This window comes from Thunnus maccoyii, chromosome 18 (genome assembly GCF_910596095.1).
Source record: "Thunnus maccoyii chromosome 18, fThuMac1.1, whole genome shotgun sequence".
NCBI classification, from domain to species: domain Eukaryota; kingdom Metazoa; phylum Chordata; class Actinopteri; order Scombriformes; family Scombridae; genus Thunnus; species Thunnus maccoyii.
Window position 1 is genome coordinate 28,067,790 of NC_056550.1, and position 18,872 is coordinate 28,086,661.

General features: G+C 37.0%; 1 protein-coding gene across 7 annotated transcripts; it reads right to left on the minus strand.

Annotated features, from left to right (window-relative positions):
• Window positions 1-1,654: 1,654 nt before the first annotated feature.
• Window positions 1,655-18,253, minus strand: LOC121884533. 7 transcript variants are annotated; one of them, XM_042393399.1, is made up of 16 exons: window positions 18,162-18,253; window positions 17,560-18,024; window positions 16,790-16,984; window positions 12,703-12,812; window positions 12,470-12,509; window positions 11,786-11,814; window positions 10,733-10,790; window positions 9,539-9,597; window positions 9,350-9,382; window positions 7,940-7,985; window positions 7,772-7,836; window positions 6,511-6,543; window positions 6,276-6,314; window positions 5,262-5,324; window positions 3,922-3,992; window positions 1,655-3,832 (listed from the first exon to the last, which is right to left on the minus strand). In XM_042393399.1, the coding sequence occupies exons 4-16, from the start codon at window positions 12,803-12,805 to the stop codon at window positions 3,806-3,808; spliced, it is 666 nt and encodes a 221-aa protein (XP_042249333.1). In that variant the 5' UTR covers window positions 12,806-12,812; window positions 16,790-16,984; window positions 17,560-18,024; window positions 18,162-18,253; the 3' UTR covers window positions 1,655-3,805. The 7 variants fall into 7 exon arrangements, with proteins under 7 accessions (XP_042249333.1, XP_042249336.1, XP_042249332.1 ...); XM_042393402.1 differs by lacking the exon at window positions 16,790-16,984 and having other exon boundaries at window positions 3,922-3,989; XM_042393398.1 differs by lacking the exon at window positions 16,790-16,984.
• Between the last annotated feature and the right edge of the window lie 619 nt (window positions 18,254-18,872).

The window sequence follows — 18,872 nt, forward strand, 5'->3', positions numbered from 1 at the left end:
CCGCATGTGGCCACATTCTTTTAGCAGTGTAAACGCAATGCATCCTGGGTCACATTGAAGGACCGCCTACTCAACCTCTATTTTCAGGCAGACTAGACACACGACCCTCCGTCCAAAGCTGTTCAACCTGTTTGATAACAAGATAAACTAATTATTTTGTTTTTCATGTGAATTAAAAATGTAATCGACCTCTCGTTCTTCCTCTCACCGGTTTCACTCTTCAAATCGACAATCAGAATATTTAAACCGTTAACTTTTCGCTTGTCTGTCTCTAAACGTCGCTGGATAGTTTCTTCTTTCCTGTCAAGTTGATGACGACAGTTTTTAGTTTTGCTTGCTCGACATAATGAGCTCAGAATTTATCAGGAGGGCGGCTGCTTTACTCCAAACAGTATGAACCTGGACTGAACATTAATTAACATTAGATCCTGACTGATCCTGTCAGAGATTTAAATAATCAATGAAGTTATGCCGCAGTGTCTCTGAATGGAGAGACGCTGTATACAACTCTCTCTCCATCCAGACGTGGAGTATTTATCTATATCCTGAATGTTTATCCTGGACGGGGTGGACCTGGTCTGGTCCTACTGCCGGTTAATAATGAACGAATTTGGTCTTTGAAAACGGAAATGATGTCCGTGTTTATTTGCATATAAAGCGTTGAAGTGAGATCTGATCACAAACAGTCACCCAGGACGCATGTAAACACCAGGTGTAAACAACTACTTTACTTTAACTAAGTCTGTTCAAGTTGATTTTCTTACTGTAGAGAATGAATGGCAGCAAATGATGAACAGTAGGAAAAATATTAAAGGAGTAGTATCAACATTTTGGGAAATAAAGCGCTAATTTGCTTTATTTCCGAGTTAAGACGATGAAAACACATCTGCCAACACTTCTAGTTGCTCACAAATTAACAAGTTTTATCTCTTTTGTTTGATTTGAAATGTAAAAATGGCAGTTTGTAGTTTTAGGTAGTTTAGGCGTGTATGTTCTCCAGGTACTGTTTGGGTTGCCAGATACAGTCTGAAGAGCGTTTAACAAGAAATAGTTCCAGCAATTTGCACTGAGTATTGTTCACAAAAAAGTTGCGGTCGCTGCACCAACTGTCATTTTGCAAGAAATAATTCCAGTTACTTCAGTGGTTCCCAGTTCCCCTAAAAACCACAAACTGAGGTTTTTACACTTTGGTTTTTGTACAGATTTTTAAAAATGAGATATAACGTGTTAATCAGTGAGCTTCAGACAGCCAGACTAGCTGTCTTTAAGCTTAAGATAAGTAGCTCCATATTTAAAGCACAGACGTTATTAATCTTGACAAGAAAGCAAATAAATGTATTTTCCAAAATGACAAACAATTTCTATAAATACTTTATAAATTCATCGTCATCACAGCGATCTTTTGGCGGCGCGACGCATCACATCGGGACAAGAACGTGATAAAATTGCTGCATTTCTGAAGAGATGACGTGTGTTTAAAGTAAAGCTACTTGAAGCGAACGTTCTTCCTTCACTGCGAATAATTGATTTCACTAAACGTCGGCCTGTTCCTCCATCAGCTGCGATACTGTGGTCGGTCGGTTGGTTGGATGGATGTGGTCGTTAAAAGAAAATATCTGTTAAGTGTTCATAAAAGGAATGAAATCTAGAACAGTTTAAAGTTTTGTAAAGGTTTAATTGAAGTGTAGTTATTTAAAAAAAAAACAAAAAAAAAACATTTCTATTACACACGATTTGAAAACAGATCCAGAGACAACACGGTAACAACACATAAATACACTAAAAAAAAAACAAACGTTTGGATGTAGACATTCTCAGGAGTTGTCAGTAAAAACCAAAATAAAGCTCAAACATAATCACATACACACCATCAGTGTGGTCTAAACCTCTCATTATGTTAGACGGACACTGTGGAGGAAAGGGTTAACCAATAAAAAAAAAAAACGTAATAGCTCGTTAAAAATTACTTTTAAAAAACTACAGAATTTGAACTCTTCTGACTGAAGAGTTCAATGGAAACTGTCCGAACTGCCTGCCGCCTGACGAGACACATAACTCTGTTGTTGGGAGTATTTTCACTCTGCTGACACGTTTAAATCTGGATTTTTTAATTTAGTGACGGTCCGAATTAGTGGTTCCAAATGTTTTCTGACTTGTGTATTTGATTTGTCAAATGAATGAAGCCTTGTTACTGTAATTTCTTATTAACTTAAGAATTAATTTGTACTTACAACGAGGGATCACTGCACCTCCGATAAGAACTCTTTCAATGTACGTTTGTGTATGCTGGTATTGTTTTAAGACAGATTTGATATAGATAGATATATCTGGGTTTTGAATTGTTGTCTGGAGTCATTTTTCAGTCTTTTCTGACTTTTTTAGACTTAACGATTACCAAAAAATAATCAAAATAGCTCTAAATAGTGCAGGTAAAAGTTTGGAAACAAATAATTTAGTGAAAATGGTCTTTGCTCTTCTTTTCATGGAGATACCAGCGTATCTTATATTCCTAACAGCTGATTAAAGAATTAAAGAAGATTCTTTATTTTTCTTATTGTCAACAAATCTCGTGAAAACACCCAAACCAACAACGTGTTCGTCCGTCTCTCAATACTTTCCTCCTTCCCTGCTTTTGTCTGTGTCTCTACAGCTCCGAGCTCATTGGTTCCTACTGATCTTTAAAAACACCTCACAAATATATAGTTTCATTCATGGTAATGAAACAAGAATCAGCTAAATACCAATAATTACTCCTTAGTTTACCCCTGAAAACCTACCAGAACCCTTAATCTTAGATTAAAGTAGGCAGAGATTCATTAATGTGTCCATCAGTTTGAAATCCAAACCCATTGAAAACACCTTTAATTTGATTTATTTATTCTATTAATTACTAATTTACACATTCATGTGCTGCTGATCTATTCTCTGTCGTCTCCTACACACAATAACATTCTCCATTTCTTTACAAAATATTAGATATACTGTATGTACCGCTTCATTTGTTCTTTAAAAGGATGACAGATTCATGGCATGGGGACACTTGATGGATAAATTAAATGGATCATAATCTGTTGAGGTATTTTTAATGGATTATATGCACAGATCAAGGTGATTTTAAGGGGGTAAAACCTGACCGCCTTGCTAGCTGCAACATCGTTTACCTCAAGCAGGATCACTCCACATGTAAGTTTTAGGGGTAAAAACTTCAAATTGACCAAAAACTATGACGATCAAACCTGATATTAAGGCCTTTCAAGGTATAAATTAAAAGTTAGTTTGGCCCAAACCAAACATCTTTACCATTTTTCACCATTTTCAGACATTTTATAGACCAAACGACTAATCAATTAATCAAGAAAATAATTAATGATTAATAATCATTAGTTGCAGCCTTAATGGAATCAAGGGAGAAACAAGGGAGGTCTATGGCGCAAAGGAAATCAGATATATCACATAGATTTGTTGACAAGAAGGAAAATAAAGAACATTAGCAGACTAATCATTTAAGACTGGAAGTGGAGATTATAAAAGTGAAACCTCACTGACTTTTTTTGTTTTGTTTTTTAGCCCTACAGATCACAAGTGTCCCCAGATGAACCCTCAGGAACTGAGAGAAGTGAGGTTCACTTCTCCACATTGCTACTCCACAAGAGTCATTTTTTCAGTCTCTTTTTCTCAGTCTTGCAGCAAGTTTAAATAAACACCGTCAGCAGTTAAACACCCGTCACAAGGCCGAAGTTGGAAAATAAAAAAACGGAGGCAGTGGAAAAGCTCACGGTCAGGCAGGTCAGAGGTCATTCCCTCGTCAGTCTGTGGGCTGGCTGTGGATCATCTGAAAGGAAAAACAAAAACTGAGCAACGGCTGCTTCAGGACAAAAAAAAAAAAACCCTCTAAATACCAGCAATCTCATGTGAACTTACTGGTGGCTGATTGACGTAGTTCCCATCATCATCGTCGTCGTCATCGCTGTCACTTTGAGCCGATTCTTCTGCTGGAAAACATGAAATCAAACATCAGATTAAACAGATTTGTGACGGGAAACCTCAGAGAGCTTCCAGAATGTGAAGAGTTCATCCTCGGATTTTTGATTTCGTGTGTACAAGTGGAAATTTTTGGAAGCATGAATGTACACCATTATTCAAAGTAAACCAACCAGTAGACAGAAAGCTCCAGAACAGCTACTAAATGGACTTTGTGGTGAGTTTTATGTGGACTACTGTTTCTGAGGTCTTTGAATCTCAAAGCTTGGAAAACAATAACTGATTTTTTTTGGCCACTTGGGGGCAGCGTAACAAACTGAAAACACAACATGTGACCAAGCGTCTAGCTCCAGCGGCAAATTCCGGCACGCAATATTTTTTTTTTCCCAGGATGGCGAAGTCATGACCCACCCTACTCTGCCTCTGATAGGCTTGACCTGATATTCTCACCCTGACCCTAACCAGTCTCACTCCTCATGCCTACACCTAACCAACCCAACCAACGAAGGCAATGAGTACTAGCCAATCAGAGGCAGAGTAGGACGGGTCATGACTTCGCCATCCTGGGAAAAAAAATTTGGCCTCCAGGGCTGAAAAAATGAAGCCTTCATGCCAAAAACTGCAGTTCCTCGAATGGCCACTTGAGGCCGGCTCTAATGGCAAGTCAATCCCCATAGACACCCATGTTAAAACGCCCAACTTTAAAGCTAAAATAAACATGTTTACGGCCTGGTACAAAAGCTAATTTCCCCGTTCACGACAACTGTACAGGGGGGTGAATTTTTATATAACTCACCTGTTGAAATTTTATTAAGACTTAAAGTTATGCGTAATTAAGGGCGTTGCGACTTTGAGTGACACTTCCTTGGATAAGAAGCATTCTGCATATCACAGAAACAACTATATTTCAGTGCTAATTTTTTAAAAATGTTCTTAATATAATTAGCATGGGCTCCAAGATATATATATATATATATATATATATATATATATATATATATATATATATATATATATATATATATATATATATATATATATATAACACTGTACTTGAGTTTCTTCAGCTTTTTGAAGCCTTTATCAAATAAACTTTCATATCAGCATTAGCACCAAATAAAATCAGTCGTTAATGCCTTAAAATAAATCCATTAACACAGGGACGCTGGAAGTCAGTCAGAGTTTGGGGTGCTGAGATAAAGTCTATATAATGACGTCATATTAAATGCTGCGCAGAAAACTTGAACATCAACATGCTGTATGTCAAAGCAGCATAGTACCATATTCAGCTATGGACATGGACGTCCTCTTGCTCTCATTCGAAGCATGTCGCACTACCAGATCTGTGACAGAAACAAGAAATAATGTAACTTACTAATAATCAATTCATACTCCCTGTAACCTGTGAGACAGGAAATTGAGAGACGGGGAGCGAGCTACATAACTAATTGTCCAGCAGCACCATCACCACACCCGAGTTTAAAACAATGAACACATAAAGCATCTGAAATTTACAGTGAACTCAGACTCTGTGATCAATACTTTGGTGATCAGTTTGTCAGACACTGTGATCAATACTTAATTGATCAGTTTGATGTGTCATTTCAGTGTTTCTGTATATACTGATATCTTTGGGTGTAAAATTCATCGTGTTGTGCAAAAATATGAATCATGAGTCTGAACACATGATCCTGTGGCTGATCAATAATACTGATTAAATCCTGGATTGATACAATTTCTTATGAGTGACGCTTTGTCCAGTGTGTGCTATATTCTGAGGAAACAGCAGGATTCTCATGTTAACGTTACTTTTTTTTTTCAAATCTCTCTTGCTCACCTTTTATTTTCTATGCTAATTACTTTTCATTTTGCATGCTAATGTTAAGTTTTATTTTATATGCTAATGTTACTTTTTTTTAAGCTAACATTATTTTCTATTTATGCTAACACTGCATTTTTAGTTTTCATGCAAATGTTAAGTTTTTTTTGCAGGCGAACATAACTTTTCTATTTTTATGCTGATGTTACTTTTTATTTTTCATGCTAACATTGTTTATTTTCTTTGCTAACATTACTTTTTTGTATTTTATGCTAATGTTACTTTATTATTTTCATGCTAACGTTACTTGTGTGAGAGGAGCTTCAGTGTTTTTTTTAACTAGTGCTGCTGGATGTTTGGGACACTCACAGTTCATTTTTCACTACCTGTAGAACTATGTTTGTGTAGTCTGTGTTAGCATTAGCACTGCTGCTACTACTTAAGAAAACACAGAGGAATTGAACTTCCAACTCACTGTGCAGCGGTTCCACATTCAGATAGTCTCTGTCCTCCTCTGAAGAGAGAAGAAGAGAATGGTAAATGTGATGTACAGCTGTGTAAACACGCAAATTCTTATAAACAATGTTAAAATGAAGAAGGATAACCATAGAAAAGAAAATTACTGGTACTTAGTTACATCCCACCACTGCATTATAATGACTAATAATGTTTAAAGGAAACAGCATCACAACACATGTGAACTAACTCACCTTTGTTGATATTCTCGTAATCATGTTGAGTATCTGTGGATGAAAACAGACATTGTTTATCAGTTTTTTGTGATTATTGCAGCCAAAAATGCTTGATTTGGCAGCGGCCTTTCTCAAAAATTGCGATGCAATTTACGATACATTTTATGCACTCTTTGTTGTGGTAAAATTGCGGGAATAGGGAAAAATTATACGATTTTTAAAAAAAAATACTACCAATGAAGAGTCATATGTATATGTATCCATATTTAAGTGCTATTTTTCAATTTATTTTGTGGACATGAGAATCATGGGCTAAAAGTTTACATAAAAAAGAAAATAGTGTACTTGAGTTCCATTTATAAGCTTTTATTTAATAAACTTTCACCTCAACATTAGCACCAAATATCAGTCAATAATACCATTAAAATAAATCCATTAACATAAAAATATCGCTTCATATATACATGTATATAACTCATGTATGAAACTACAGTTCAGTGTTCTCTATGATACTCCATCATCTCCTCTCTCAAAAGCTCCAGTGTGGAGTCGTTGGTTGTGGCACAAGAAAACCAAGGCTCTGAGGGTTTCGGTTTATAGTTGATCTCCTTCAGCTAGACAACACCAACTTATAGATGCTGTTGTTTCTTCCATCTGAAGGTGCTGCGATGACCAGTGTTGGCAGATGCACAATAATTCTCATATTTGTACAATAATTTTGCCGTCTGTATAGATGTACGATCAATAATGCCAAAAGTCCAACAATGTACGATAATTTGATCATCTTGTGCCAGCACAGGCAGCAGCAGACCGTGTTTTCTGAAATTACACATTTACGCCTATTTGTTGTCTTGGTTATGACTTGTGTACAATAATTATCCTGAAAACACGATAATCTTAGGCCTCTGGTACGATACTTAAACATTTCCCATCTGGTAACGCTGTCGATGACATAAGTTACCACGACACAAAGTCGCAAAATCATAATTTCCTGGAGGGACTGGCTTATATTCAGTTTCCTCAAATCCACCAATCCTCAGTCCTTCTGATGATGAAGCTGATGATGCAGCATTTATCCTTTCTCTTCCATTATCTGATTTTTCCTCACTTTCATTCTCAGTTTTCTTCTTAGTGTCAGTTTCTTTCTCTGTATTACTTATATGTCATTAAATAAAGAGAAAATATGATCAAACATGAATAAAACTTGCTTGTTTTTATCACTTATAAACTGATCTCAGAGCTGCCGGATGATAAACTCTCTTTGTGTCTCTTATGGTACCTGAACTGGGCGTTGAAGCTCGGCTCTGATTGGTCAGAGGAGCTTCACCATCGGGCAACACGATTCTGCAGGAACCACAGAAGAAGAGACGATCAGATCAGACTCAAAAAAAACCAAAAAAGACAGAAGAAAACCATGCAGATGATGCAGCAGAAAGAGGAAACCTACATGTAGTCTGTGTCTGTGTAGCTCTCAGGGTTTACATAATCAGGTCCTGAGAAAAAGCACATTAACATCAAAAAAGGGAAACAATATATTCACATTGTCATTGTGAAAGGCACAACTATGTCTCAAGTCTTGAGTCAAGACCAAGTCCTAAACTTTGTGTTTCAATTCTTGAACAAATCATAATGCAAACTTCTCCCAATTTAAGGATAATTTAATTTTACTTTATTTAATAATTTAACATTTCAAACAGAGCAAGTTAGTGTAGTAAATATGCAAAACTTATGAATTACCTTTAAGTAAACATTTCCATACAGCAATGTAAAAATACTTCATAACAAGTAAAAGTCCTGCATTAAAAGTCCTACTACAGTAAAAGTACATAAGTATTATGAGCTTGATGTAGTTAAAGTATTGCAGTAAAAGTACATAAGTATTATGAGCTTGATGTAGTTAAAGTATTGCAGTAAAAGTACATAAGTATTATGAGCTTGATGTAGTTAAAGTATTGCAGTAAAAGTAGTGGTTTGGTCCCTCTGACTGATATATTATTATATATGACATCATTAGATTATTAATAGTGAAGCATCAGTGTTAGAGCAGCATGTTACTGTTGTAGCTGCTGGAGGTGGAGCTAGTTTACACTACTTTATATACAGTTAGCTAGTTTAGTCCAGTGGTTCCCAACCTAGGGGTCGGGCCCCTCCAAAGGGTCAGCAGATAAATCTGAGGGGTGGTGAGATGATTAATGGGAGAGGAAAGAAGAAAAAACAAAGTTCTGATACACAAATCTGTTTTCAGTTTTTGGACTTTTTCTCTAATCTTTGATTTTTGCTGAAATATTGGATCATTTGAACATTTATTGAAATGAAAGCATGTGAGAAGTTTAGAGGGAAAAATCACTATTTGGTGGAGCTGTTAACAACTCATAGACATGTGAAATGTGACCCCGAGCAGAGCATGGAACTCTAAAACACTTTGCAGAAACTGGATCAGTTGTATCAGAGTTGTATCAGACAGAATTGTCACCTCGTTTCACCGCATTTCCATCTTGAGTCTGACATTACTTCCACTCTAACAAATTTCCATGGGGGAGGGGGATTTGATTCAATCACCACTAAATGCTCGGGCTGGTGGGGATGTGGTGGGTGACGTACTGCGAGTTGGGTGGTGCTTAGTTTTGGCTCGTCTGTTTTCAACATGGTGGCCGGGTCACAAACTTTCATATATTACAGCTAAAAAGTGTTTTAACGCTTAAGTTGCAGGAGTCTCGTGATTTGTTGCCAGTAGAGATTCACGGTGCCTCAAATAAAAATGACTTCAGATTTGGTTTTTTATCAGCATCCTGTTGGGAACAACTGTTCATTACAGAGGAAACAACAAACTCATTTCTAATGGAAAATGTGGTCTTACCATCCGGTGAATTCTCGTAACTCGGATTACTTTCTGTAGGAAAGAATAAAAAAAAAAAAAATTAATAAAAGCAATAATTAAAGTGTGTTAATGCTGTGAACTACCAACATCAGAGATAAACTGCAGTATGTGACAACAGAAAACTTTAAAATACGAACAGATGGAAGTCAGAGAAAAGAAATATCTCACCAGTTTCTGTCGGGGTGATGGATGGGTATCTCCGAGTTCCAGGATCAGATGAATGTGGGCTGAATGTGAAAAAGGAAAATTAAAAACACATCAGTTTGAGGGACGTCTGAGAGAAAACTTGAAAATTAGATTTTTGTAGCTGATAGTAACCAAGATACATTATATTTTCTCCATTATTTTTACATATGTTTTGTTTACATAACTGTTTTTCTATTTTGTAACTTATTTCTCAATATTTTTGATACTGTAAATTTACAATCATTGCCAGTTTATCAGGTACACTTAGCTAATACTAATGCTGTCTAATAGAACAGCCCTGCAATGATATCACAGCCTTATAGAGAGTATAATGTTCTGCTTTTGTGGAAATTGTTTTCTAAAAAGGTTTTCAGGGCTGCAACAAACGATTATTTTCATTCAATATACTTTTATGTAACACCAAGAAAAGCAGTGATTTCTCACATTTTAGAAGCTGGAACTGTCAAATTTTTGGCATTTTTGCTTGAAAAATTACAATTAGTTGATAATTGCAACTCAAGTCAACATGGTTTTAATTAAACTTTATGGTATGGAATTAGATTCCTCTACACTGACAGATATTTTCCTATATTTCATAAACCAACTTTTTATAAATGAGTGGAAAAACAGCAGCACAAACTAAAGCCTCCAAAACAAGTGGACAGTTGAATCAATACGTCTGTAAAACAGCTTCAACTAAAACTCAACATAATAAACATACTGCACGGTAAAAGTTTCATTGGATCTGTAGTTTTTTGTATGCTAAAAAATAATTGTTGTTTAACTTTATTAGAATCACAAAACTTTAAGCTTCTGATAACAAATTCTGTAGTGGAGCCAGTTTGTCCTACAATATGGAAAGTAAACTCCAGGAACATGCTTCATTTATTGTCTATTAAATAAACTCTATTATCAGTTATACCTTATTCTTATTGTTGCACTGTATATTGCATTTTGTGTGGTTATACTATCTATCTATCTCTATTGCCAACACAGCCAGAGAAGGGAGAAGGAGGATTGGGACCACAAAAACCACTCCACAGACCACTAGCGTCACCGGTAGTTACTAGTGGTAGTAACCAGTGATCCGTGTCAGCGACCACAGTCAGTGGACAGACCACTGAATTGGTCCGCTGATATGATCCCAGGTGTGTTTTGTTATAAAAAGTAACTTACAAAGGTGACAACAGGATGGGGGGAGAACGCATGGAGCTCAGATCGGTGGTCGGCTGAGCTGCAATTCAACAGAAAATCACATCCAACATCATCATCATTATTATTATTACAGACAATCAATATATCATCATCAGCATAGAAATGTAACCGACTGACTGTTCACAATGTCTCGAATACTAAACCACTGAACAAATGAAAACTGTGACTTCATGGTGACAGTGAATGTAAACTCCATCTATCCTTGAAATGCTACAGATGGTTAATTCCTTCTGTTGCTACAGATCCAGCCAGACGTCACGTGATAGAAAAGAAATATGGATATAGAATTATGGTCTCTTCCTGCTCTCTGTGATCACATACTCTGTGTTTTAATGCAACTGCATTACCACCATATAGTTGGTTTCCATTTACATATTTTTCTGTTTCTGTTGTCAGATATCAGAGAAAAAATTAAATTTGATTGCTCCTTATAAATATTATGTTAACTATCTGTCATTACCAAGCAGTTGAGGTGCAGATAAAATCATTATTGTAGAATCATGATATCATCAGACAAAATGAACAGAAATACAGGTTAATGACAGCAGCTGAGCTGTTAGATCGACTGTATTCACATTTCAATTCAGTCCTCTAAGAATCCATAAGCTGTTAAAATTATAAACATGTTTTTTTATTTAAAAAAAACTGTATGAACTGCAACCCCCTTTGCTTAAAGATGTACTTTATTCATTGTATTGAAAATGTTTTTTGCAGTTTAAAATGAATGGGACTTAAACTTCTGCAAAGTTTATTTATCTATTATTATTCAATAAAGGGTTGTGCTTTCCCTGCCATGTACTGACGAGTTGTGGCTCCATGAAAAGATTTAAGAAGTGTATAAAAAGTAAAAGGATCTTAAAATATATTCAGAGGGAGAAGCTTTCTGTAATGGAACTGTTTTACACACTTTTCAGATTTAAGTGAATTATAGAAATTGAAGCAGATGAACAAACTTCTAACTAAAAACAAGCTTCAACAAACTTCCCTCAACAGCATCAAGTGTTTCAGACTTACCTGGATGGATAACTCTGAATTCATTGGAGCTGAAAGAAAGAGGAGAAGAGATGTATTAGAAAAACACACAGCTGCTGTTCATTGTCATCACCAGTGGGTCAAAGAAGTATTCAGATCCTTTACTTAAGGAAAAGTACAGTACAGCAATATAAAATACTCCATTATAAGTAAAAGTCCTGCATGAAATATCCTACCACAGTAAAAGTACATAAGTATTATGAGCTTGATGTAGTTAAAGTATTGCAGTAAAAGTAGTGGTTTGGTCCCTCTGACTGATATATTATTATATATGACATCATTAGATTATTAATAGTGAAGCACCAGTGTTAGAGCAGCATGTTACTGTTGTAGCTGCTGGAGGTGGAGCTAGTTTACACTACTTTATATACAGTTAGCTAGTTTAGTCCAGTGGTTCCCAACCTAGGGGTCGGGCCCCTCCAAAGGGTCAGCAGATAAATCTGAGGGGTGGTGAGATGATTAATGGGAGAGGAAAGAAGAAAAAACAAAGTTCTGATACACAAATCTGTTTTCAGTTTTTGGACTTTTTCTCTAATCTTTGATTTTTGCTGAAATATTGGATCATTTGAACATTTATTGAAATGAAAGCATGTGAGAAGTTTAGAGGGAAAAATCACTATTTGGTGGAGCTGTTAACAACTCATAGACATGTGAAGTAGTACTCACGGCATGTAAATCTCTGAAGCGCTGGCTTGCCTGATGGAGACTGGTGGGAGGAAGCACAATTGTCATTTTAACAACTGAAATTTAAATGTATCAACTCTCGGCAGATAAAACCAAGAATCACAGAGTCAGTAATGACCATCAAAAGTGTTAAAACTTTGGTCTCAGGACCTCAAAACCACAGGATGTAAGAGTTAACATATACAGCAGCTGTTAACCACATGACATTAACTCACCCAACGGGCCTTGGTTCCTGCAGTCGAGACAGACGATGACTAGGACGATGAGGGAAATGAAGATAGCAACCACCAGGACCAGGAAGTACCAGGTTATGGCCATGGTTCATCTGAGGAGGACGTCATGAGAGGGGATTTAAAAGTTTCCAAAAATACAAAATATATCAGACTGAAATTTAGGGGATTTTTGTAAATAAAATTATGCAAAAGACACCAAGAATATTTCCATTGGTCACATTCATCATCATCATCATCATCACAAACAATCAATGTAACATCATCAGCAGAGAAATATAACACACTGACTCTTACTGTTCACAATGTCTTGTATAGTAAACTACTGAACAAATGAAAATTGTGACCTCATCCTGACAGTGAAACTCCAGCTATCCTCAAAATACTACAGAGGGTTAATACCCTCTGTTTCTGATTCAGCCAGAGGTAATGTGGTAGAAAAGAAATATGACTGTAGAATTATGGTGGAGGCGACACAATTAAGTTTTCAGTTCTTCAACCAGACAAAAAAGTTAATCTAGCAAATAACACGTTATGATGACGTGTTGTGCCTTCTGACCATAAGTATAGATGATTCCAGGTTGTCGGCAAAACGAGACAAACCACCATTACTGAGGTGTCACCTCATTTGAAAACTGCAACTTTACTGTTTTAGTTCACTCTCAGCGCTCTCATAGCGTCATTTTCGGCTGCAGCAGGTGGCTGTTTTCAGAGAAAAGCTCTAAAAAGCTACTGTATACTACCTGCTCAGCACCAAATGGATAACAGACACAGTTAGCTGTAGACTAGCTGGTGAACATAGTGGAGCATTTAGCAGCTAAAGAGCCAGATATTTCCCTCAGGAGTTGGTAGAGAGCAAAAACTGTTAAAAGAGAGTGAATATTTGCTAACATGTTAGCCACAACTACTTTATAAGCTGATAATATGACAGAAATTGTTTTTACAGACTATTCTGCTGAAAACAAGTGGACAACAAAATTAATATCCAACCAAATTAACCAGACTGAAACTATTAAGGACCCAGAATAAAACTCTGAGGAACCCCACAAGTATTTGTTAATTATTATGGGATGATAACGTTGCTCAGTAACAGCTGTTTGCTGAGAAGTTCAACATATCAACTTAAAAGCTGATGATATGTCAGTGTTGTGTTTGTTTTTGATGAAAACTAGTGGTCACATTTTGCAGATTTAAAAAAAAAAAAAAAAAAAAAAGTATAAAAAGTATAAACTTTATATTTAGTTTTACACTAATTTTGACTATATAACTAACAGTATTATGTATTGTTATTGATGTGTTCAGTTATCTTTTTGAGTTGTCTGGTAGCCTTTGCTTACATTTTGTCAGTTTTTGCGCTCCATACAGTATAGTTCTAATAAACTTAATCAGTGCTGCAATTAAACGATTAATCTGCAGATATATTTTGATTAGTTATTATATGTCTTGTTTTGTCTGGACATCAGTCACTAACCCAAAGATATTCAGTTTACTGTCATTTAAGACAAAGGAAAGCAACAATTGATCATACTTGAAGCTGGAACCATAAAATATTTTGCATTTTTATTGAAATATGTCAATCAATTATCAAAATAACTGCAAATTAATTGGTGGTCAACTAATCGTTGAAGCTCTAAACTTGACGCCGACAGCATTGCGGGGCTTCAACACATATAATCCTTTTTACACATTTTTACACAGTCATGTATTTATCATACAGCATGTTCTCTTTCTATTTTTGATGGAATTATGAACAGAAGGAAACCATGTTTTAGAAACCGACGCTGCCTGCTGTATTTTCTTGAATAACTGGTGGTTTTTACTTTCCTGCAGCATCACAAGAACATGATGATAATCTGCCTCCTGATTGCAGAGGTGCGTCACACAGGAAGGAAAACCATTTTACACGTGGTACGACTGACTTACTGACTGACTGGTACATTGTCTTTCCTCTGTAAACCTGAACTCTCCACTAAACTCCTAGAAGACTAGAAATACACTAGAACAGAAAACACCTGCACCCCCTCATGTGACCTGAAAATGGAAACATCCAGATAAACATAGGTACTCTGCAGAAGAAGAAGCTCCCCCACGTTTAATTCTTCGAACACTCTTTATTTTATCGTCTTAACAGGGATCAAAACCAGATTAGAGCATGGGGAGGCGGCCATCTTGAGTCTTGGCTCCATCTTAATGCTTATTTTTTATTTTTCCTCACTACAACAAAAACCCCTGAAAGGTTTTAGTAAGCAGCCAAATAGAAATGACAGTAATAAAGTCGAAGATACGGAAAGGAAGTGCGACAGGAAAAGACATTGAACTGATGTAGCAGACTTTATCAAACAGATTATAGTTAATGACACTGCTGAGGAGATGATCTCGATACAGTGTAAAAAGGAAAAACAGATGATGGTGATGCTCTGTGTTGTTTTCCAGAGAGACGGATATATTTCTTCTATTTAGAGGTTCTCATTTAATAAAAAAAAAAACAAAGCATCTTCTTTTCAAACAGCAGCTGTAACAGAACAGTTAAAAATGAAAAAAAAGAAAATAATCATTTTAAATCAGGAAATAATGTGATTTAAAAATAAAGAAATATGAATGAATATTTGGTGCCAACTTTTTGTACTGGAGCAGTCAGGAGAACTTCATTATCTCTATGATATCAGCCTAGAAACAGACAGAATCTCTGCTTAATTTAATATATTATATGTTTATTTTTGGAGAGCTGCTCCTGCAGTACAAATACCATGTGAATAGAACGTAAATGAGCTGCAAATGTTCAAAATATCCATGGTTGCAAAATCATATTATTAAAATACCAGGATAATGTCTGTCATTGTGCCAAAGTGACATTCATGTGACTGAAATCAGTGTGACTTAATGTAAACCAGAGGGGTCGCCTAGAAAACCACTTGTATAAAGCTCAACAAATGTTTTTATGTTATTATAAGTCTATTATCGCTGTATATGATAAGAGGACCAGTTTTGCTTAGTACCCACCACACACAGGTAGTAAACACATTATTTCAGTACAGTTTCAGTTCAGGTCGCTAATTTTTAGCCTCGTTAGCAGCATTGCTAACATGTCGGTCCACCGCTGTGGTTCGGACTGAAATACGTCAGCGACTATCTGATGGATTGGAGTGAAATTTGGTGCAAATATTCATGTTTCCCAGAGGATGAATTCTACTGACTTTGGTGATCCTCTGACTTTTCCTCTAACGCCACCATGAGGTCAAAGTTTTTACTTATTCTATCTTATATCTCAACATTTGCTTGATAGTTTGGCACAAAATGTGGTTCAGACATTCGTGGTTTCCAGATGTTGTATTCCAATGGCGGAAGAAGTACTCAGATCCTTTACGTAAATAAAAGTAGAAACGTGACAATACCACATTACAAGTACATGTTCTGCATTTAAAATCCTACTTAAGTATGTTAGTATTACCAGGTAAATTTACTATTGTTACTATTATTATTAAAAGTAAAAGTATTTGTTTTTGCAAAAAATCAGGATTTGACGATATTAAGTACATTTAATAAAGTACATTATTAAGCAGGATTTAATTATCATTATTTGATCTTCAGGACTTTATAACATTGGCCACATAAATCATAAATCCCTCTGAGCGACTGTGAGATGATAATTTGTGTAGGAAAGAAGCAAAAACAAAGTTCTGACACATACATTTTGATTTATTTTCCAGAACCTTTCTCTCATCTTTGTGTTTTTGTGAAATATTGTTTGTTGTTATTGTTTTACCTCTTTGGGTTTTATTTATTTGAAACAAAGTTTAGAGGAGCGAACAGCTCACAGGCATCTGAAACATGATGACAAGGAGACACAACTACACACTGATGTTATGTGAAGTTTGGGAACTGCTGCTTTAATCTTAAATAATGCAGCATAATTTAGAAGCTTCTTATTTCATGTCAAATCTTCATCTGAAAAGTAACTAAAGCTGTCAAATAAATGTAGTGGAGTAGAAAGTACAATATTTCCCTCTGACATGTAGTGGAGTGGGAGTATAAAGTAGCAACACATGGAAATACTCAAGTTAAGTACAAGTACCTGAAAGTTGAACATAAGTACAGTACTTGAGTAAATGTACTTAGTTACTTTCCACCACTGGATGAGCTTCGTAGCTCCTGTAGCTGTAGCAGTGACAGTGTTTTCTGCAGGTCTGATGCTGCTGACTGAAACTCTTCCTGTAGCACAATCTACTGTCGCACCGTCTCACTGTAGTTTATAGATGTAGCACGTTTCCTGACAGCCACAAACACATTCAAAAAACACTTACAACTAATGTTACTGTCTACAGCAGGAAAGAGACGATATTCAACACCTTTGGACAGGAAATTTAAGACTTTTTAACACCAGCTAAGCTTCTTTTTTGAGAATTCAAGACGTGCAGGTACTCTGAGTCAGATCAAAAACTGACTGTGTGAGGATGAAAAAATCCCACCAGTGCAAGTGATGTAAAGTGTGGGATGTTTTAGTTCTTTCACAGGTTCAACTAAAGAAAAGTTCTTTAATTTTTTACTCCTACTGGTGTATTTGTAAACCTCTTGGTGCTCATTTAGCATTTGTTTCTGCCTCATTGAGTGACTGAAAGAGATATAGGCCCAAAGTGACGCGACGTCGGCACCACACAGAAAAAAAACTGAACAAGACAGATTTTCGTGCCACAGATTGAACACCGGTTTGGCTTCTTGACTTTGTTAGGCCCTGCTGTGAAACCCCTTGAGCTCGACCTTGTTCCTGTCCGTCAGATGCATGCTGGGAACCAACCTGAGGCTCCTCCATTGCACATGAGGAGATAAAATGATGAAAAAACTCACCTACACCTGAGGACAAATGTTGATTGGAGGGACAATCGTGTGGCGGCGAGGCAGATGGAGGATCGGTGAAGTTTCTCGTATCCCCCGCAGGATCTGGACCACATGAGGCGACTACTGTAACCAAACATCCGCCATATCTGAAGACGTCTATGCTCACTCTCTCCTTCTCTTCTGCCTCCGTCTGTCTTTCCACCCTGACGGCTGATCTGGTGTCTGATCTGCACCTTCAGCGACCTACTTTGGCGCTTTCCTCCCTCCCTCTTTGTCACAGACTCTCCTCCTTTGTCATCATTGCACCCAATCACCTTCTGAGTCAGGGCGCTATCTTAGGCGCTGGGTTTTGTTTTCAGGTCCCGCCACAGCTCCTCTGATCTTCTGTTGCCTTCCTCAGTGTTTCCTCTGAGAGAGATGATGACTGACCATCAGCTCAGGTCACGTTTGTCCAAAGAGATGGAGCACCAGCTTCTGAAATATGACAGAAAATACAGAGAAGAGTCACAAAAAGCACCTGTTTAGTGACCAAACCCTGAGCACAAGATTGCAGTTCATGAGTGTGACAAGCTTCTGCACAGGTTGACTCACTAGGCAGGTGACTCACTCACCAGCAAGCTGCTAGAAAAGTTCACAGCTCTCTTGCAGTGAACAGTGTGGCTGTGTGGGTTGATGTAACTGCCCTGAGCTGCGAGCTGCAAACTGCAACTGGTGGTGGAAATTAGAAAAAGGGCCTGCAGCTCAGAGGAGCAAAATGTCAGAACAGAAAAAAAAAAAAAAAGTTTCACACAAACACCTCGAACCAATCAGAAGATGTAACTGGGTGTTAAAAAGCTGCAGCGCTGTGTGAACGCTGCTGCAACCGTCGCAACATCCTCCCACCTACAAACAGGAAACCACACCGAGGGAAGGAAGCTGAGTCCTCCTCTCCTCTCCTCTTCTGTCCTCGCTCGGCCTATTTTCTCCTGTAAAGAGAAGATAACAGAAAGACACAGAAAAAAGAAGAAGAGGGGGAGCAGATCAGAGAACCCCCTCCCCCACCACCATGAATGAGGGAAGGAGAGGAGGGAGGACACCTGATGACAAGATGTTAAATTTTTGTTGATTCAAATTTTACAGCCAGGATTTTAGGGTCTAAATTCCCCCCAAACAAAGTCTGCAACGTAATGTTAGTTTAGGATCTGGCAACGTGGGCTGGATTTAAATTAATCTGACGTAATTTTGTGTAATTTCTCATGCATTCAAACTTGAGTATTTTAAAAAGAGACAACGCTAATCCAGAAGCGCCATTTTGTCGCCATTTATACAAGACTTTCCAGGTG